The sequence below is a fragment of the Nycticebus coucang genome, chromosome 6 (assembly GCF_027406575.1).
Source record: "Nycticebus coucang isolate mNycCou1 chromosome 6, mNycCou1.pri, whole genome shotgun sequence".
Classification (NCBI taxonomy): domain Eukaryota; kingdom Metazoa; phylum Chordata; class Mammalia; order Primates; family Lorisidae; genus Nycticebus; species Nycticebus coucang.
This window is the reverse complement of record NC_069785.1, coordinates 32,265,557-32,287,396: the sequence shown is the minus strand read 5'-3', so window position 1 is coordinate 32,287,396 and position 21,840 is coordinate 32,265,557. Positions and strand designations below refer to the sequence as shown.

Below are 21,840 nucleotides of genomic sequence, written 5' to 3'. Positions count from 1 at the left end.
CTCAATATTTTACTTTCTTATCTACTATTATTGATGCAAAGCCACTGAATATTTGTAATATTCTTTAAAGTATACAATGACATTGTTACTTCATTTCGCTTAATGAGGGCCCTTGTTCTTACCTGTTATTTTGTAGAACTGATCTTATTTTTAATTTTGGCAGTCAAAACAATTCACCTCTGCATCCTAACACATGTGATGCTCACTGCTACAAAGTCATATGATGCTCAGCCTAAGAAAGTTGATCTGAATTTTTCTATGTAAAGACTCCACTGCTTTTACACAAAGGTGCTGATGGACTCCAAAATCTGATAGATTTATTGTATGATCATTTTCTTTGGAAGGTAAATTTTCCTCTATTTTACAGTCCTAATTTTTTTAATTGCTGTGATGTACTAGAAAGGGTGCCTTAATACAGATTCGGGAAGAAAGAAACATGTTCAGGGGAAGTTTTCTACACATTTCAAAACAGAGGGAAAGCACGTAACAGCTTTCTGTGGGGAGCCTGTAGACTCTGTCCTGCATCTGACCTCCAGAGGGCGATGTTTCACAAAATGGAGATCCCCATTTCCATCTCTGATCAACACCTTCATCTGATTAAGCCCCTCCTTCCTGTGGCAGGCTGACTGAAGCACCCTCCCTTAGAGAGGAGAATCAGAGATCAGAAAGCACCCCAGATCATCTCAGAAGTTTTTGTCTTTTTACACAAAGGAGGGACTTGACTAGCCCAACCTGTTTCCAAGAACTGGGTTCCATAGCCACTTTCCTGATTTCTCAGGAGAAGAATTTCCAGAGAGACATCTGCAGCATCTCCCCTGCTCAGTCATGCTTCTGTTGCTCCTGGCAGTACTGGGAATGATTTTTGGGCTGAGTGAGTAACATTCCATTATGGTCCCAAGTTCTATAGAAGTTAACTGTTTTCTGTTCAAATCCTAGTAGAAATGCTTTTCATAGACAAGCCTGCACTGCTTTCACTGATACAAAATTGATTTTTCAGGAGATGCCAGAGCCCAGTCTGTGACCCAGCAGGATGGCCCTGTCACTGTTTCTGAAGGAGATGTTCTGGAGCTGGGATGCAACTATTCATACAGTGCAACTGTTTATCTCTACTGGTATGTCCAGTACCCTGGCCAAGGCCTCCAGCTTCTCCTCAGATACTTCTCAGGGGACCCCTTTGTTAAAGGCATCAATGGCTTTGAGGCTGAATTTAGGAAGAGTGAATCTTCCTTCAACTTGAGGAAATACCCCGTGCATTGGAGTGACTCAGCTGTGTACTTCTGTGCTCTGAATACCACAGTGCCTGGGACTGCAGGGGGAGCTGAACACAAACTGTGAGATGCTAGGGAGGGTGAGTGTCTGAAAGATTTTGAATTCTGACAAACTAGAAGCTATGGTATTCTTACTTCACAGTATGGAGGGTCTCGGAGACGTGCTGAGTGAGCTAGCATGAGGATGATATAATTTAATGGTTGGTTATGGGTATTGTGACATGACATGGCACAGGAGAGTTTTGCTTTTCATTCATCATTTTGCTCTTCAGAGATCCAAACAAAAGTGACCCACCTTTTGTAGGAATATCTTCTTGGATATTTAACTGCCTTTCCAAATTGGTCATTTTATGGCAGTTTCCTTAGAGTCTTTTTCCTGGCTCCTCTCAAAATAATAGCATGTTCATATAGATTTTAATAATTTATTGGGAATATTGAAGAAAGAAGAGTGAATAACTCAAATTCTTCAGTATTTTTTAAAGGAGAGGAGATGCTAAATTTAGATGCCAATTTCTATTTATTTACAGTAAGGCTGATTTTTTCCCCCCAGTTATATCAATTTATTCTTATTCTTTTAGTATCTTAAATTCTGCAAATCTACTTCAGAAATTTTCAAAACTGGTGGGATAGTAACTTTTGTCAATGTTGCTTTTGTTTCTTTTTTTATTATTATTATATTTTGAGATGATTTCACAGTTGGGATATTAGACATTGATTCTTATCTATTGAAAATTGCTATAATTATTGATGTGAAAAGTTTAACAATGTCTGATCCCTGAATAGGCATGGGTTAAGTATTGCAATGAGAATTAAAAGGTCAAAAGGTATGTGATAAATGTATCACTTTCCTCTAGCTTTGAGGAATAGAGTAATAAACCTTTTTATTCTTTTTTTTTTTTATAATGAGTTACTTGGTTTTTACTTACCAAGATGACACATAAGTATAATGAAGAAAAAACAAAGTCTGTGCCAATACACTATAATAATGCCTGTTTTCTTCCATTTCCCTAATCACAGCCTAGTGATGAAAATGCATTTTTTAATATTCTTTTGGAAAAACCTTGGTAAAATGACTATGATCACTACTGCCTCATTCTAGAGGTAGACTTTAACAAAGGTGAGTGCCTTTTTTTTTTTTTTTTTTTTTAATGGTGAGTGCCTTAAGCCAAGTGCCGAAAGGTAGAATTTTAAGCATTAGTGATATGTGAGGTACTAGGTATTCTGAAGATCATAAATATTCACTTCAATTTGGCCTTCAGTACTGGTTCTTTTTTTAAATTTGAGCCAGACACTGTGTTAGTATCTAGACTTACACAAGATATTTTCTAGCTTCAAAGAAGCTTACAGTCTATAGGAGGGATATAGACACTGCAAAATATAGTCACAGTGTGATTAGTGATTCGGAGTAGTGTGTGGCAAGTAGTGGGAGTCGAGAGAAGAAAGAGTGACTAACTCCTAACTCTGTCTCTGAGATGGAGGACATCTTTATGGAGGAGGTAACATATTAACTGGGACTTAAAGACTTTGTATTCTTGAGTACCTGAAACTTTGGATGTTAATGGCAACTTGGAAGGAAAAAGGAGAAGGAAAAATGTTGGACATTTTTGTTTTGTGCTTCCTGATGCTGTCATGGATAAGAGATTAAGGTTAAGGGAATTAATAAAGTACAGAGAATAATGGTGGATTGTGTCCAGTGATTTACTGTAGGCAAAGGGGATACCAATAGAAATTAGTATTATTTTTAAGTCATATTGACATAGTTATTTGTGATATGAATGGGGTATGATATATAAAATTATTCATAAGAAATTCATTCTTATTTAATATGTCTTATTCTTCAGATTATTTTCTCTGTTATTTCTGAGAAACTGATTACCTTTGAGACTTAAGAACACAATTCAACTCTGTGTTTCACAATGGTGTCATATAGGTACTTTGTATAGTAGGTATGAGCAGGAGAAATGCCAATTTCTTTCAATTCCAAACTGAAGCTTAATATGGATGAACAATAATTCCTGGCACCAAGGACTTCACGTAATTGGGAAGGTATTTTACATCTTTATACCAGCAACCCTGCCTGAGATATCAAAGTCATTTTCTTCATATGATTATTTTACAAGTAGGACAATTTTAACATAATACATAATTATATTAAGGATATTTAAAACATAATTATGTTTGCCATGTGAATAAAGTATAACATCTTAACAATAATATTATATATTAATCTCCACATATTAATAAATATTGTTATCTCCCAATATGAAGTTCAAAGTTTTAAAAAAATAAATAAATGTTACAAATAAAATTGTCATCTTTCTTATTTTTCTCTTTAATCGCATTTCCTCTCTCTCTTTTACAGAATAAACTTGTTATGAATTTTATCAAATCCATGTTTTTACATTTCTAATACACATATGTTTCAAACAATGCATGATGCTATAGTTTATGTTTTCTAAATTTATATTAGATGCTATCCCATTGTTAGTGTAATTATAAAATTTGCGTTCCTTATTAAAAATATTTTTGAGATACAGAAAAATATATAAATGTGTTTCATTATTTTTAATTGCTGTATATTATCCCTTTTTATAAATAGACCATATATCCCTTCTTGATGGAGATTTTAATTGTGTAGTGCAATTGGTGATAATTGTACTTTCAACTAGACAATGAAATTGCAAATCTCAATAGGCCATACAGATATTGGTTTCCCTCACGCCAGAAGTGTTTTTAAGAGGAGTCCCCTCATCCGTCCACACAGTTCATGAACTATTCTTTTTGTGATTGCTCCCTTCCTTTCTCTCATATTAAGTGTTCAGGTGTGAGAAAGCAAGACCAAACAGGCCACTCAGACTTAGAAACACCTTGTCCAAAATGGGAAACAATATCTCCTGTAAGAGTTACAAAAATCATTTCCCCAAAGCTATGGGGTCTACCAAGTATTTACAGTCTACTTACAGTCCAGGAACAATTTATCAATCAGGAACACTTTAATCATAGGACTGTTCCTTAGTAATACAGTCAACATTCTATTTTTATTTAGTTTCCAGAGAAACAGAGACAGAAAATTAACTTATTTTGTTCATGTAGAAGATGAAAGGATTTTGTCACTTCTTTATTCAAGGAGTGTTTCCAATTTTTTATCACAATGATTCTATAAGGAATGTAATTACAAACATTTCCTTATACATAGGTGCAGAATGCTTTATGTTATACACCTGGAAGTGACATTTGCTGGTTATATGATTTGAACTTTTAAAAATTTACTTGCTTTTGCCAGATTGCTCTCAAGATGTTTTTGCCAGTTTTCACCCCCAGCAGAAAAGAAGAACTCCTTTTTCCTCACACCCTTGTGAACACTTGATATTTTCTATATTACATCCCCTCTTCTCTACCTATGTTCTTGTACATCCCAAGTAAACTACAGTAGGACCTCCATAGTGGACCACCTCTCTACATTGACCACCTCTTTAAGTTGACCTAATTTTCATAGTTTGGACAAGCACCACATTTACATATCAATACAAAAGGCCTTGTTCCTTATGTTGACCACTTCCATATATTGACCAGTTTGTTATAGTCCATTGGGTGGTCAACTCAAATGCTGTTTTAAAGATTTGCTTCTGGAGGAACCTAATATAAGAGATTTGGTATAGAAGCAGTCATAAGAAACAAATAGAATGGGGTGCTGGGATTAAATTATTCATGGCAACAAAGATCCATTCTTTGAGGAAGGGAGGGTGGTCATAAGGGCTGAAAGGTTGGGGCATCACAATTACTAATTGTGGTGAATGGGCATGGGATCAGATGTAAGTTGTTGCAGTAGTTCAGGTGATATCTTAAGAATTTGAGAAGTATTGTGATAATGGTAATTTTCTGATTTGTACGGTTCATTATTTGCTTTTAGATGCCATCATCGTAGAAGAGCAAGAACAAAATTGAACATGCCAAACCCTCTGTGTCTTTCACTAGTTCTACTCAATGAAATCTTCAGAAGGTGATGAGTGCTTCTTCTTCTCTGCCTCCAAAAACTTGTGCAAATTGACTTTTGTACTTAGAACCATAAAGAAAAGGGGACTTTGGGAAATGTAGTTTCCTGTGCAACAACAGTGACAGACTAATCCAGTATAGACAACCAAGAAACATTATTAACAAAAAGAAAACTTTAATGACTTTCTACACACTAGACTCTTTCAATCCAGAGATTTCTCAAATTTTTTTTATTACATTTGGTGATACTTATTCAGGAATCATCATAAATATCTGAGTAGGATGGAATGGTTGGAGTCCTAGCTTCAGACAGTAGAAGACTGTTGTTATAACAAATGGGAGACCATGGACAAGAAAAGTTAGGGATAGAACTAGACAGCATGAAAGCCAGAATTTTCAAAAAGTATATTAATTATGAGATAGTAGTCACTGACTCATGCTTGTAGAGTCTCACTCTTCACCTCAGTAACAAACCAAATTTCTTGAGTTATTTTACAAGCAATTTACTAAGTACACATAACACATCTTTAGACCTTATGGTAGGTCTTAAAGTCTTAAAAAGTTCATGTAATAATGGAATGCAATGTATTTTTCATTAGCTTAATTTCCACTTTTCATGTGATGGCTCTTTTTGTATTTAGTGCCATTATTCTGAAAAGTAACAAATTCTAAATGGCAATGTATAAAACATGAAATGGTCATAATCTATATTTAGTTACTATCTACTGTAAATTATTATTATTTGAGACAGTGTCTTACTGAGTCAGTCTGGGTAGAGTGCCATGGTGTTGTCATTATAGATCACAGCAACCCCAAACCCTTGGGCATGAGCAATCCTCTTGCCTCAGCCTCACTAGTATCTGGGACTACTGAGATGGGCCACAATGCACCACTAACTTTTCTATTTTTAGTAGAGACAAGGTCTCACCCTTGCTCAGGGTGGTCTTGAACTCCTGAGCTTAAGAAATCCATCTGCTTTAGCCTCTCAGAGTATTAGGATTACAGATGTGAGCCACTGCACCTGGCCTATCTGCTGTAATTATTATTGAGCTCTTCTGATTACAAATCATAGTTGTGCTAGTTTCTCTAAGTTTAAATTACATTTTACTTGGTAAATATTTTAACCCTTCTTTGGCACTGTTGGATAGATCCTCCAATAAGAAGCTAAGCAAAGAAATTCTAGATTTAAACTTACCCATTCAACATTTGGATTTAACAGCCATCTACAGAACATTTCATCCTAACAAAACTGCATACACACTCTTCTCATCAGCCCATGGAACATACTCCAAAACTGATCACAACTTAGGTCACGAGTCCAACCTCAGCAATTTTAAAAGAATAGAAATTATTCCTTGTATCTTCTCGGACCATCACGAAATAAAAGTTGCACTCAGTAACAACAGGAATCTGCATACTCATACAAAAACATGGAAACTAAATAACCTTATGCTGAATAATAGCTGGGTCATAGATGAGATTAAGAAGGAAATTACCAAATTTTTGGAACAAAACAATAATGAAGACACGAATTATCAGAACCTCTCAGATACTGCAAGTCTTAAGAGGGAAATTTATAGCACTGCAAGCCTTTCTAAAGAGAATGGAAAGTGAGGAAGTTAATGGGACATTAACTTAATGGGACATCTCACGCAACTGGAAAAGGAAGAACATTCCAACCCCAAACCCAGTAGAAGAAGAGAAATAACCAAAATTAGAGCAGAATTAAATGAAATTGAAAACAAAAGGATTATACAACAAATCAATAAATCAAAAAGTTGGTTTTTTTGAAAAGGTCAATAAAATAGATAAACCTTTGGCTAATCTAACCAGGAAAAAAAGAGTAACATCTCTAATTTCATCAATCAGAAATGGTAACGATGAAATAACAACAGACCACTCAGAAATTCAAAGATCCTTAATGAATATTATAAGAAACTTTATTCTCAGAAATCTGAAAATTTGAAGGAAATTGACCACTACTGGAAAGCATGCCACTTTCCAAGATTTAGCTAGAATCAAGTGGACATGTTGAACAGGCCCATATCAAGTTCTGAAATAACATCAACCACACAAAATCTCCCTAAAAAGAAAACCCGGGGACCAGATGGCTTCACATCAGAATTCTACCAAACCTTTAAAGAGGAACTAGTACCTATATTACTCAACCTGTTCCAAAATATAGAAAAAGAAGGAATACTACCCAACACATTCTATGAAGCAAATATCATCCTGATCCCCAAACCAGGGAAAGACCCAACAAGAAAAGAAAATTATAGACCAATATCACTAATGAATATTGATGCAAAAATACTCAACAAGATCTTAACAAACAGATCCAGCAACACATCAAACAAATTATACACCATGACCAGAGGGTTTTATCCCAGAGTCTAAAGGCTGGTTCAATATATGTAAATCTATAAATATAATTCATCACATAAACAAATTAAAAAACAAAGACCATATGATTCTCTCAATTGATGCAGAAAAAGCTTTTGATATTATCCAGCATCCCTTCATGATCAGAACACTTAAGAAAATTGGTATAGAAGGGACATTTCTTAAACTGATAGAAGCCATCTACAGCAAACCCACAGTCAATATCGTATTTAATGGAGTTAAATTGAAATCATTTCCACTCAGATCAGGAACCAGGCAATGTTGTCCATTGTCTCCACTGCTCTTTAACATTGTAATGGAAGTTTTAGCCATGGCAATTAGGGAAGAAAAGGTGATCAAGGGTATCCACATAGGGTCAGAAGAGATCAAACTTTTACTCTTTGCAGATGATATGATTGTATATCTGGAAAACACGAGGGATTCTACTACAAAACTCTTAGAAGCGATCAAGGAATATAGCAGTATCTCAAGTTACAAAATTAACACTTATACATTGGTAGCCTTTATATATGCCAACAATAGTCAAGCTGAAAACACAGTCAAGGACTCTATCCTGTTCACAGTAGTGCCAAAGAAGATGAAATATTTGGGAGTTTACCTAACAAAGGACATGAAAAATCTCTATAAAGAGAACTATGAAACTCTAAGAAAGAAATAGCTGAAGATGTTAACAAATGGAAAAACATACTATGCTCATGGCTGGGAAGAATCAACATTGTTAAAATGTTCATACCAAAGGAATATACAATTTTAATGCAATCCCTATTAAAGCTCCACTGTCATAATTTAAAGATCTTGAAGAAATAATACTTAGTTTAGTTTTGTATGGAATCAGATAAAACCTCAAATAGCCAAGACATTACTCAGAAATAAAAACAAAGCAGGAGGTATCACACTACCAGACATCAGACAATACTATAAATCGATAGTGATCAAAACAGCATGGTACTGGCACAAAAACAGAGCGGTAGATGTATGGAACAGAATAGAGAACCAAGAGATTAACCCAGCTACTTACCATTATTTGGTCTTTGACAAGCCAATTAAAAACATTCAGTGGGGAAAAGATTTCCTATTTAAGAAATGGTGCTGGGTGAACTGGCTGGCGGCCTGTAGAAGACTGAAACTGGACCCACACCTTTCACCATTAACTAAGATAGATTCTCACTGGATTAAAGATTAGAAGAAAGTTCAGGGGAAACTCTTGAAGAAATCGGTCTGGGCAAATATTTTATGAGGAGGACCCCCCCGGGTAATTGAAGCAGCATCAAAAATACACTACTGGGACCTGATCAAACTAAAAAACCTTACAACCTAAGAATAGGGGGAAGGGGGAAAGGGAGGGGAGGGAGGGGGAAGATTGGTGGGATTACACCAGTGGTACATCTTACAAGGCTATATGTGAAACTTGGTAAACGTGGAATCTGTCTTTGCACAGTAACTCAGAGAATGCCAGGAAGACTATGTTAACTAGTGTGATGAAAGTGTGTCAAATGATCTGTGAAGCTAGTGAATGATGCTCCTTGATCATATCAATGTACACAGCTATGATTTAATAAAAAAAAAACAAACAAAAAAACCCAAACAAACTAAAAAACTTCTGCACAGCCAAGAACACAGTAAGTAAAGCAAGCAGACAGCCCTCAGAATCGGAGAAGATATTATGTCTGTGACAAAGGTTTAATAACAATAATCCACAGAGAACTCAAACATATTAGCAAGAAAAGAACAAGTGATCCCATCTCAGGCTGGGCAAGGGACTTGAAGAGAAACTTCTCTGAAGAAGACAGGCACACAGCCTACAGAAATATGAAAAAATGCTCAGCATCCTCAATCATCAGAGAAATGGAAATCAAAACTACTTTGAGATATCGTCTAACCCCAGTAAGCTTAGCTCACATCACAAAATCTCAAAACTAGAGATGTTGGCGTGGATGTGGAGAAAAGGGAACACTTCTACACTGCTGGTGGGAATGCAAACTAATACGTTCGTTTTGGAAAGATGTTTGGAGAACACTTAGAGATCTAACAATAGACCTACCATTCGATCCTACAATTCCTCTACTAGGTATATATCCAGAAGACAAAAAAAATTGCATTATAACAAAGATATTTGTATCAGAATGTTTATTGCGGCCCAATTCATAATTGCTAAATCATGGAAGATGCCCAAGTGCCCATTGACCCACAAATGCATCAATAAATTGTGGTATATGTGCACCATGGAATATTACAAAGCCTTAAAGAAAGATGGAGACTTTACCTCTTTCATGTTTACATGGATGGAGCTGGAACATATTCTTCTTAGCAAAGTATCTCAAGAATGGAAGAAAAAGTATCCAAAGTACTCACCCCTACTATGAAACCAATTTATAGCTTTCATATGTGAAATGTGAAACTTACTAAATGTAGAATGTAAAAGTCTGAACATAATAATTAAGAAAATGCCATGAAGGCTATGTTAAGCAGTTTGATGAAAATATTTCAAATTGTATATAAAACTAGCACATTATACCCCATGACTGCATTAATGTACACAGCTATGATTTAATAACAACAACAACAAAATAACAAATGGGACTTAATTAAACTGAAAAGTTTCTGTACAGCTAAGGAGACAACCTATTTGCTATAGAGTGTGGGAAAAGGATATTTGCACAGTAGGAAAGGATATTTGCATATTTTGAATCAGACAAAAGCTTGATAACTAGAATCGATAGAGAACTCAAATTAATCCACATGAAAAAAGCCAATAATCCCATATATCAATGGGCAAGAGATATGAATAGAACCTTCTCTAAAGAAGACAGACTAATGGCTAGCAAACATATGAAAACATGCTCATCGTTCCCAATGATTAGAGAAATGCAAATCAAAACAAGCCTGAGATTTTATCTAACCTCAGCAATAATGGCTCACATCATAAAAAATCTCAAAACTGCAGTTGCTGGCATGGATGTGGAGAGAAAGGAACACTTTTGCACTGCTGGTGGGAGTGCAAACTAATATAACCTTTTTGGCAGGAAGTATGGACAACCCTCAAAGAACTCAAGCTAGACCTCCCATTTGATCTTTTTTTATTTTTTTTTTTGGGTTTCTTTCTTTCTTTCTTTCTTTTTTATTAAATCATAGCTGTGTACATTGATATGATCAAGGGGCATCATTCACTAGCTTCACAGACCTATTGACACACTTTCATCACACTGGTTAACATTGCCTTCCTGGCATTCTCTCAGTTACTGTGCCAAGACACTTACATTCACATATACCCTTGAAAGATGCACCGCTGGTGTAATCCCACCAATCCCCTTCCCTCTACCCACCTCCCCCCTCCCTCCCCTTCCTTTCCCCCTTCCCCCTATTCTTAGGTTGTAACTGGTTTATAGCTTTCATGTGAAAACCCTAAATTAGTTTCATAGTAGGGCTGAGTACATTGGGTACTTTTTCTTCCATTCTTGAGATACTTTACTAAGAAGAACATGTTCCAGTTCCATCCATGTAAACATGAAAGAGGTAAAGTCTCCATCTTTCTTTAAGGCTGCATAATATTCCATGGTGTATATATACCACAATTTATTAATCCATTCGTGGATCAATGGGCACTTGGGCTTTTTCCATGACTTAGCAATTATGAATTGGGCTGCAATAAACATTCTGGTACAAATATCTTTGTTATGATGTGATTTTTGGTCTTCTGGGTATATGCCCAGGAGAGGGATTACAGTATTGAATAGCAGATCTATTTTTAGATCTCTAAGTGTTCTCCATATCTCTTTCCAAAAGGAATGTATTAATTTGCATTCCCACCAGCAGTGCAAAAGTGTTCCCTTTTCTCCACATCTGCGCCAACGTCTCTGGTCTTGGGATTTTGTGATATAGGCTAGTCTCACTGGAGTTAGATGGTATCTCAAAGTAGTTTTGATTTGCATTTCTCTGATGATTAAAGATGATGAGCATTTTTTCATATGTCTGAAGGCCATGCGCCTGTCTTCTTCAGAGAAGTTTCTCTTCAAATCCCTTGCCCAGCCTGCGATGGGATCCCTTGTTCTATTCTTGCTAATGCGTTTGAGTTCTCTGTGGATTCTGGTTACTAAACCTTTGCCGGAGACATAACCTGTAAATATCTTCTCCCATTCTGAGGGATGTCTGCTTGCATTACTTACTGTGTTCTTGGCTGTGCAGAAGCTTTTTAGTTTGATCAGGTCCCAGTAGTGTATTTTTGAAGCTGCTTCAATTGCCTGGGGGTTCCTCCTCATAAAATACTCACCCAGACCAATTTCTTCAAGGGTTTTCCCTGCACTCTCCTCTAGTATTTTTATAGTTTCATGTCTTAACTTTAAATCTTTAATCCAGTGGGAGTCTATCTTAGTTAATGGTGAAAGGTGTGGGTCCAGTTTCAGTCTTCTGCAGGTTGCCAGGCAGTTCACCCAGCAGCATTTGTTAAATAGGGAATCTTTTCCCCACTGAGTGTTTTTAATTGGCTTGTCAAAGATTAAATAACGGTAAGTAGCTGGATTCATCTCTTGGTTCTCTATTCTGTTCTAGACATCTACTTCTCTGTTTTTGTGCCAATACCATGCTGTTTTGATCACTATCAATTTGTAGTATAGTCTGAGTTCTGGTAGCATGATTCCTCCTGCTTTGTTTTTATTTCTTAGTAATGTTTTGGCTATTCGAGGTTTTTTCTGATTCCATATAAAACAAATTATTGTTTTTTCAAGATCTTTAAAGTATGACAGTGGAGCTTTAATAGGGATTGCATTGAAATTATATATTGCTTTGGGTAGTATGGAAATTTTAACAACGTTGATTCTTCCCAGCCATGAGCATGGTATGTTTTTCCATTCATTAACATTTTTAGCTATTTCTTTTCTTAGAGTTTCATAGTTCTCTTTATAGAGATCTTTCACGTCCTTTGTTAGATAAATTTCCAAATATTTCATCTTCTTTGGCACTACTGTGAATGGGATAGAGTCCTTAACTGTTTTTTCAACTTGACTATTGTTGGTATATATAAAGGCTACCGATTTATGAATGTTGATTTTGTAACCTGAGACGCCATTTGATCTTGCAATCCTATTACTGGACATCTACCCAGAAGGAAAAAGATCCTTTTATCATAAGGACACTTGCACTAGACTGTTTATCACAGCTCAATTTACAATTGCCAAAATGTGGAAACAGCCTAAATGCCCACCAACCCAGGAATGGATTAACAAGCCATGGTATACTATTCAGTCATTAAAAAAGATGGAGACTTTACATCCTTTGTATTAACCTGGAAGTGGAAGACATTATTCTTTACATCCTTTGTATTAACCTGGAAGTGGAAGACATTATTCTTAGTAAAGCATCACAAGAATGGAGAAGCATGAATCCTATGTACTCAATTTTGATATGAGGACAATTAATGGCCTAGTACATGGTGGGGTATGGGTGAAGGGGAGAGCAGAGAGAAAGAGAAGTAGAGAGGGGGTGGGGTCTCAGTGTGTGACAAAACTTTTGGGGCAAGACACAATTGCAAGAGGAGTTTTACCTAGCAAATGCAATCAGTGCAACCTGGTTCCTTGTACACTCAACAATCCCCAACATAAAAAAAGAAAAGAAAAGCTCCCTATGAATAAATTTACATGTGTTTACCTTTCCAATTTGTAGCCCAATGTTTTCTGAGAATGTCTCCTCTTTTTTTTTTGTTGCAGTTTTTGGCTGGGGCTGGGTTTGAACCCGCCACCTCAGGCATATGGGGCTGGCACCCTACTCCGTTAAGCCACAGACACTGCCCTGTCTCCTCTTTTTTTCAGTACTTTGAAGAATATAAGACACACACCACTGGGAAGAAATTTCTTAAAACATGCCTTATTTCTTATTTGAAATCTCTCCCCACTATGGATCAAATTGTTGCTTAATTCAAGGAACTGACTTCCTTGCTCCCTTATAATTAGGAATTTTAACTTTACTAAAGCAAGATTCCACATTTTGACTGTTGGTACAGTCAATTCTCTGGGAATAGGAAAGTCATAGGGAAGACCAGGCTTGGAGGAGCAGAATCTGAGACAAAGTCTACTTGATGTAGTGAGTGGTCTTTCCTCTCTTAGTCTGATCTTTGGCTTCCATATTCGTTTAAAAAAGAGTTTGTCTCTATACAAACAAACCATGATGACAAATTTGGCTGAAAAAGAAGGTAGTATTTCATTTTTTTTCTCTTTAGGAGAGTGAATCATGGTGCTTTCCTGATTTCAAACATGTAAACTCAATCCATCAGTGGATAAACACTAATAGCATCTAACTCCTTCCAGCTTACTAACAATGATTTGGTAGTGTGCATACGTACAAATCTTGATCTCTCGGTTCTTACTGTGCATTTAATCTCTGATCTAACACCTAATTTTTTTATCTATTACTGCAGCTTTTGTGTATCCACGCCTTTCGTAGGTAAGAGAAAAACAAACAAAAGACCCCCAGATCAAGCAATGAGTTCAGCAGTTAGGAATGTGACCACAAGATGGTAGTATACCTCCTCTGATGCAGAAAATGGAGGGTTCGTTTACATGGATTCTGAAGGGATAGGCTTGCAATAGAAGCAGAGCCTTTTTCTTATTGGCTGAGTAGAAAAGGTGAGAAACCACTGTGATTGTTAAATGATAATAGAAGTAGCTCTAATGGTTGGAGATCGCAGGTCTGAGACTGATCCTAACTGGGAAGAACAATGAAGACATTCACTCAAGCTTTATTTATGTTCTTGTGGCTGCAGCTAGACTGTGAGTTGAGCGTTTTGGGGCGGGGTGAGGGGGGAGTATATTAGTGGATATTCTTTAGAAGTCCAAGGAGGAGACTAGACTTATTCAGGCTTCTTTAGTTACTAAGAAAAGAATATTCTAGAGAGTAATGATCTAACAATCTTCCTTTCTCTCATTTTTTCTTTCTGCATAGGGGTGAGCAGAGGAGAGAATGTGGAGCAGAGTCCTTCTACCCTGCCTGTCCAGGAGGGAGACAGCTCTGTTATCAACTGTACTTACTCAGACAGTGCCTCCAGCTACTTCCCTTGGTATAAGCAAGAACTTGGAAAAGGTCCCCAGCTCTTTATAGACATTTTTTCCAATGTGAAGAGAAAAAATAAAACAAAAAGAATTACTGTTTTATTGAATAAGGAGGCCAAACATCTTTCCCTGCACATTGAAAGCGCCCAACCCGGAGACTCAGCTGTCTACTTCTGCGCAGCGAGGGCACATTGCTTCTCAAGCACTTGCAGCTTGTACTCAAACCTGATGCTGGGCCTGAAGCTCCACCCCTTTTCTTTGGCACTGACCTTCAGCCACAGCACTTATCACATTGTTTATTTGCAAGTGAAAACTAACAAATGAAAATTAAAAGCATAAAATAAGTTTAGGTGCAAAATGATCAGAAAGAGTTAGACCATTTGTTTTCTCATCTTTGCTTAATGCATTCTTAAAGGGAATTAGTGGCATTTTATTTTGAAATTCATGTTTTAACACTGTATGTTTGCCATTCAGTCTCCTTTTTTATAAATAACTTATTAATATCAACACAACAATCTCTTTTATGAATGGGCTTTTACCTCTTACCTTTCAAAAGTATATTTATTATTTTTATGATTTTAAAAATTTACATGCCAAATATAGAAAATATGTGAAATATAAAAATATTAGGTTAGCTGGGTGTGATGGCTCATGCTTTTAATCCTAGTGCTCTGGAAAGCTGAAGGAGGTAGATTGTTTGAGCTCAGGAGTTTGAGACCAGCCTGAGCCAGCAAGAGTGAGACCCAATCTCCACTAAAGACAGAGAAACAGCTGGGTTTTATGGCAGGCGCCTGTAGTCCCAGCTGCTTAGGAGCCCGAGGCAAGATGATTGCTTAAACCCAGAATTTTAGGTTGCTGTGTGCTATGACACTACCCCACACTATCTAGGGCAATGGAGTCAGACTGTCTCAAAAAGAAAAAAAAAATTTTATATAAAGGTTATAATTTTGTACCTAAATATTGCTAATATTTGGTTTACTGTCCTCATAAATATTTTTATAAGTGGATTCTAATTTTTTCCCCTTGACATTTTATCTTGAATTGAGCATTTTCCATTTCTTCATGTCCTCTCCTCAAACACTTGCCTTTTAGAACCTGCATGATAGCCTTTTGGCATTTTGGGCAAAAGATTCATTGGGCTGGATGTAGGACGTAGTGCTGCAGATTGTTCTGGGAAATTGGTGTAGAAGATGATTTCCACAATCAAACCAATGCTTAAGATCCAGACTCTGGTCTTGCTTTTCTGCTCTGTAGTTCAGAAACATTTCTTTAAAAGCCGGAACATGCATAAATATGAGCAGCATGTTGAATATTTCACCGGCCACTTCATCCTTATGGTGTTGTAATATTGTGGAGGCTGCCATGTTAAATCCTGGAATCTGCTCTGGCAGCTGTTTCTCAATGTACTTTTCTACCAAAGAAATATATTTATTAAAAAGAGGTGCCTATGGCCGGGCGTGGTGGCTCACACCTGTAATTCTAGCACTCTGGGAGGCTGAGGCCAGTGGATTGCCTGAGCTTACAGGTCTGAGACCAGCTTGAGCAAGAGTGAGACCCCTGCCTCTAAAAAAAAAAAAAATAGCCAAGCATTGTGGTGGGTGCCCATAATCCCAGCTGCTTGGGAGGCTGAGGCAAAAGAATCACTTGAACCCAAAGAGTTTGAGGTTGCTGTGAGCTATGATGCCACAGCACCTTACTGAGGGTGACAAAGTGAGACTCTGTCTCAAAAAAAAAAAAAATAGATTCCTAGGTGAGTTTATTCTCTTTTTTGTCTTCAAATTCCTGGTAGCACTTGTACATGAAATTTCTCTGTAATAACCGGAACTCATCATCCCTGAGGATGTTCTTTAAATACTACACCACAGCATTAAATCCCGCAACAGAAATGGAGGAAAAGGACAGTGTGAAGCTCTCATCTTCTAAGGCACTATTTTTCAATCTATTTTATCTCATGGCACACTTGAACTTATAGTTAAACTTCCATAGCACACTTAAATTATGTTGATCATAAAAAAGAGTAAAAATAAGAAAGCACTTACTGTGTTTTAAACTTCTTACAAAAATAATTTAATTAATAATCTTTAAAAAATTTCATGGCACACCTAATATCCTCTCATGGTACACCAGTGTGCCATGGCACGCTGGTTTTAAATCACAGTTCTAAGGTGTCCATTGTCACCTTCACTGCATCCACCCAAGCAGGTGAGTGGGCCAGTTGGGCTCCCAACTTGCCCATGGCCTGGAGCTGGGTCCAGCCTCTGTTCTGTCCTGCAAGGCCCCAGCCTGTGTGGAGAGCCTGGCACTCAGCTGGCTAGTAGGAACCCAGTCGCCCATGGCATTTAGTGCTTGTTCATCCTTTTGTCTTTCTTGTTCATGCACTCCTTCTCCAAACGAGAGCATGTCAATTTGTGCTATTACCTTAAGAGAGGTGGAGTACAAGCCAGTTCCTTGGGATGCAGTTGGGGTGTTAGATTTGTGTTCCAGTTCCTTCTTTACTTGTAGAGAAGCTGAGAGCCAGAGTTTACCTTTTACTCATTCTTCCCTTTACCAAAAAGAGATGCCTTTACTCTTGATCAGATTGTTCACTCTGAACCTGGAGAGATAACTACAGAATGTTTTCAAGTTTAAGTCACATTTTTGTTCTCTGTGGTCTGAACTTTTTTGCTAAAGTAAGCCAGGGAATAAGGTATAGAGAGTGCACACAATTCTTTTTGACCAAGAAGAAGTTATACCTTCCTAACAGGGGAGATTTCTTGTCTGGAGTTATTGCTGAAGTAAGTTGAGGAGGAAGGCTCAGGAAGTGCTCGCCTTCCCTGTAAAGCACATGTTCCCACTTAGGCCTTTTAGGCATTTTTCCAGCTTCCCACTAATGAGAGATTATAGAAATTCATCCAGTGGTGATGTAGGGAGCAGGTGCAGAAGTGAAATCCCTCCTGTTGTTGTTGGTAGAGGCTTCCAATATCATTCTATAAAGAGATTGTAGGGTTGGTTTTACAGCTGCAGCAAGCTGGGGAATAAGATGTTAGGATTTCTGTCCTTTCTGCTTAAGTTCAAGGAGGTTTATTCTTTATTTGCTACATAGGCTTCCAGATACTGTCTTGTTAAATTTCAGAATCACAGGAATGTTCTAGAAAATATGTGGCAAAACTCTTTCCAGGGACAACTTGGAAACTGGGCTGATCCCACAGACTATAGCTGCTGGGAGCGCTTGCATTCAAAACCCCCTGTGTTCTTTGTGTTTGAGGAAATCCTATGAGACCCTTCCCTTCTGTTCCTCAGAAATGGTGAGTTAAGGGTCAATCTCTCCATCACAGAGTATAAAATGTGGGCACTTTTATAGTGTGGCATAAGCCTATTGCCCCCCAAGAAGAAGCTGGGATTTGGGGTTTCCTTCCTAACTGAACAATGTTGTGCTCAGAGTGGAGTTAGTGGGAGACTGTACTTTTGTTTTTCCTACTTGTTTTGTGGATATTTTCTCAGTTGTCCACTGGGTAGGACTCTTTCAACTGGATTCTGGCTTTCTCTTGGAGAGAACTGATCTACGTGTAGGTGTTTACTTAAGAGAGGTTCAGTGTGTCTTGGAGGAAAGAAAGACACGAGCCTTCCATTTTGACATGTCACTAACATCCTGTGTTCTAAATTTTTATACATACCTATTTTCTAACATTTCAAGGTAATTTTATTGACCAAAATTCACTCAGCTGTACTTACTGGGATATAATTATTATTTGAGTTTTGCCAGGCATTGACATAGTCAGTAACTCTTTTAAGCTTTTTGCACTAGCACTGGTTTTGCAGAGCTGAGTTATAGCCTTTAGGGTAGTTATGCCTCAAGGGAAGCCTATACCTAGAAAAGTTATTTCAAAGTAGTGTAAATTAGAAATATATAACATTATACCATTAAAGTGAGAAAATACAATAAAAGTAAGAAAAACAAAAGAATGTAAAGGAGAGTATGACAGTCAGTGGTTTCAATCGTCTAGAAAATTCTATTCAAATAGTCTTGGATGAATTGTCTATTTTATGCAATTATGTATATTTGAAGGACCTTAAGACATTGCTCATCTTCTGTGGAATGTCTGCTTTTGAAGGTTCTTTTGAGAGCCCAAATTATATAAATATGTATCCAAGAATAAATTTCTTGTACTTTATCCAGTGAACTAGTAGTACAGAGTACCTAATAAGGTCATTTCCACAAGGTGAAAAATCAGTCTTTTTCTGAAAAAATTTTTTTAGTGTCAAATTACATATGTTTAGGTCATGTGAAGGCTGATTAAGGGAAAGGCTGATAAAGGCAACCTATTGATAAATGGACTGAATATTGTAAATTTATTCATTTAATTCGGTGGTGAAAGAATGGAATATATATGGTTCAGGATATTCTGAGTAATATGGACCTACGAGTGACCGGTTCACAGCAAGACAGCATAGACTTTTTAAGGAGGAAGAATGTCAGGCTGTGAGAACTAAGGATAATAATATGTTAGGCTATGGGAGTTTAGGATGTCTGATACAGTAATTAATTTCAATATTCCATCTGTTGTGTCCACATTTTCAGATACCTGGAGGTGAGAAGAAAAGTGAAATTGCAGATCTCTGTCTCTTACCATATGTAAAAACTCACTCAAGGTGGCTTAAAGACTTAAATATAACGCATGACACTGTAAAAATTCTAGAAAGAAAACATAGAAAAAACTTTAGTAAACACTGGCCTATGCAAAGAATTTATGACTAAAATGCCGAAAGCAAATACCAAATCACTACCAAGAAGAAAGAAATGGGACTTCATAAAATGGAAAAAGACCTGCACATCAGAGGAAATGATTAGCAGAGTAAATAGCCTCCAAAATGGGAGAAAATATTCACAGACTATACCTCTAACCAAGGGCTAATATCTGGACTCTGTAAAGAACTCAAACAAATCAGTAAGAAAAAACCAATAACCCCGTCAAAATTAGGAAAACAGACATGAACAGATTTTTTTTTTTCCCAAAAGAAGACAAATGGCCAACTGTTGTGGGAATGTAAACTAGAACAACTTCTATGGAGAACAATATGGAGATTTTTCAAAGAACTAAAAATAGACCTACCATTTGATTCAGGAATTCTACCACTAAGTATCTTCCAAAAGGAAAAAGAGTTATTTTATGGAAAAAAAAAAACAACCACCTATACTTGAATATTTATGGCAGCACAATTCACAATCACAAAGATATGGAATCAATATAAGTGCCCATCAGCTGATGAATGGATAAAGAAAATGTATGTATATACATACATACTCAGCCATAAAAAGGAATGAAATAATGTCTTTTGCAGCAACTTGGAGGGAGTTGGAGACCATTATTTTAAGCAAAGTATGTCAGGAATTGAAAAATAAATACCACATGTTCTCACTTATCAGTGAGAGCTAAATGAGGGGTATATAAGGCCATAAAGTGGTGTAATGGACATTGACAACTAAAAGGGGGGGTGGGGGAGGAAGGAAAAAAATCGCCTATGGAGTATTGTGAAGACTATTCTTGTGATAGGTCTATTCAAAGTTCTGACTTTAGCATTATACATTTTATTCATGTAACAACAACCAATTTTTTTCCTAAGTTTATTGAAATAAAAAGAAACTGGAGCAACAAAAAAATTCAATGACTGAATGTAGTAGTTGGTTGAATTATTCCCTTTCAAAATTTTCATGTGTTTTTTCAGATTTAATTGTTATCACATTAAGCGTTGGTTAATCCAAAAGGAAGCTTGCTTTAGGTGAGATTCTCAGCCAGTACATACAGCAGTTTCACATGACACACACCAACTTGCTACTCCATAAAACCTCTGTTTCCTGCTCTAGGGCAGCAGCAACAGCACACAGCTCAGTGCTTCTCTCTGTCAGGTTCACTTCACAGTGGGGAGCCCTGGAACCATTGAAGAAGAAGGTATTTTCCTGCTAGAGGAAGAAATAGACATGTTGCTCTGCAGCCTGTTGAAGGTGGTCACAGCTTCCATGTGGCTAGGTAGGGATGGCCCAGTGGGAATATGCTTCTGCTATTATGTAAGGACTGGGGGTACAGGATGGACTTATGGAGATGTTGGGAAGGAGGGGTGACAGTATATAAAAGTAGAATTTCTTTGTCCCACACCACTTATCCCTTAACTTACCAATTCTATATTTTTCCTTCAGTGTCTGGTATTGCCCAGAAGGTAATTCAAGTCCAACCGGCAATGTTGATGCAGGAGAAGGAGGCTGTGACTCTGAGCTGCACATATGAAACCAGTGAAAGTAGTTACAGTCTATTTTGGTACAAGCAGCCCCCCAGTGGGGAGATGATTCTCATTATTCGCCAGAACTCCTATAGCCTGAAAAATGAAACAGAGGGTCGTTACTCACTGAATTTCCAGAAGACCAGCAAATCCATCACCCTTGTCATCTCAGCTTCACAACTGGGGGACTCAGCAACATATTTCTGTGCTCTGCAGAACACACACTGAGAAAACTGTTGGAAGAAGGGGCACAAAAACCCAGGAGTTGGCTTGAGACATTCACCTGCTGTAGGGACCATCACAGACAGGAAGTGGCTAGGTATGTGGCAACACAGCTGCAGAGTTTGAGGGAAACACAATGTTAAGGAAATAGTTCTGAACAGTCATAGAGCATGTCCAGTCAAAAACATTCTTATCTCTGGATCTTTGGCTTGATGTTAGACACAGAACTTTTGACTGAAGATGGAAAAGAAAGAACAGCTGTAATAAACAATTTGCCTTTGGCCACTAGAATGACCTAGAATAATTGATTAAGGAAGTTCAGAAAAATATCACTGAAATATTAGTTAAAATATTTGTGAATTCCTGGATTTTTAGATCAATTTATTCAATAAATATTTATAGGGTGCCTATTTTTTTAATTACAGAGGTCTTAAAAATCTCTCTGTATGTTTTCTTTCTTCAGAAGTACAAGAGAAATGAGAGAATGTCCATCTGTCAATACATTTTTTAATCTGTACAATAAATGCTTCATGTTTTCCTGTCTTGGAAGGTGCACTGTCTGAACATACACTCACTAAATTTGCCAAATTCATTCTAACTTCACTAAATTTATCTTGAAAGTTGAAGATATCTATTCCCTGTGTTCTAGTCTCAAGGGTACCCAT

At 37.1% G+C, this 21,840-nt stretch overlaps 1 pseudogene and 2 gene segments (V, D, J or C); 2 read left to right on the top strand and 1 right to left on the bottom strand.

Annotated features, from left to right (window-relative positions):
• The first annotated feature begins 737 nt into the window (after positions 1–737).
• LOC128587401 (T cell receptor alpha variable 8-1-like) lies at positions 738–1,386 on the top strand. The segment is given in 2 exon segments: positions 738–871; positions 998–1,386. Coding segments are annotated over 2 exon segments (384 nt in total).
• Positions 1,387–15,761: 14,375 nt separating this feature from the next.
• LOC128588628 (ADP-ribosylation factor-like protein 2-binding protein) lies at positions 15,762–17,552 on the bottom strand (annotated as a pseudogene).
• Positions 17,553–20,577: 3,025 nt separating this feature from the next.
• On the top strand, positions 20,578–21,181 carry LOC128588627 (T cell receptor alpha variable 14/delta variable 4-like). The segment is given in 2 exon segments: positions 20,578–20,706; positions 20,874–21,181. Coding segments are annotated over 2 exon segments (357 nt in total).
• Positions 21,182–21,840: the final 659 nt, after the last annotated feature.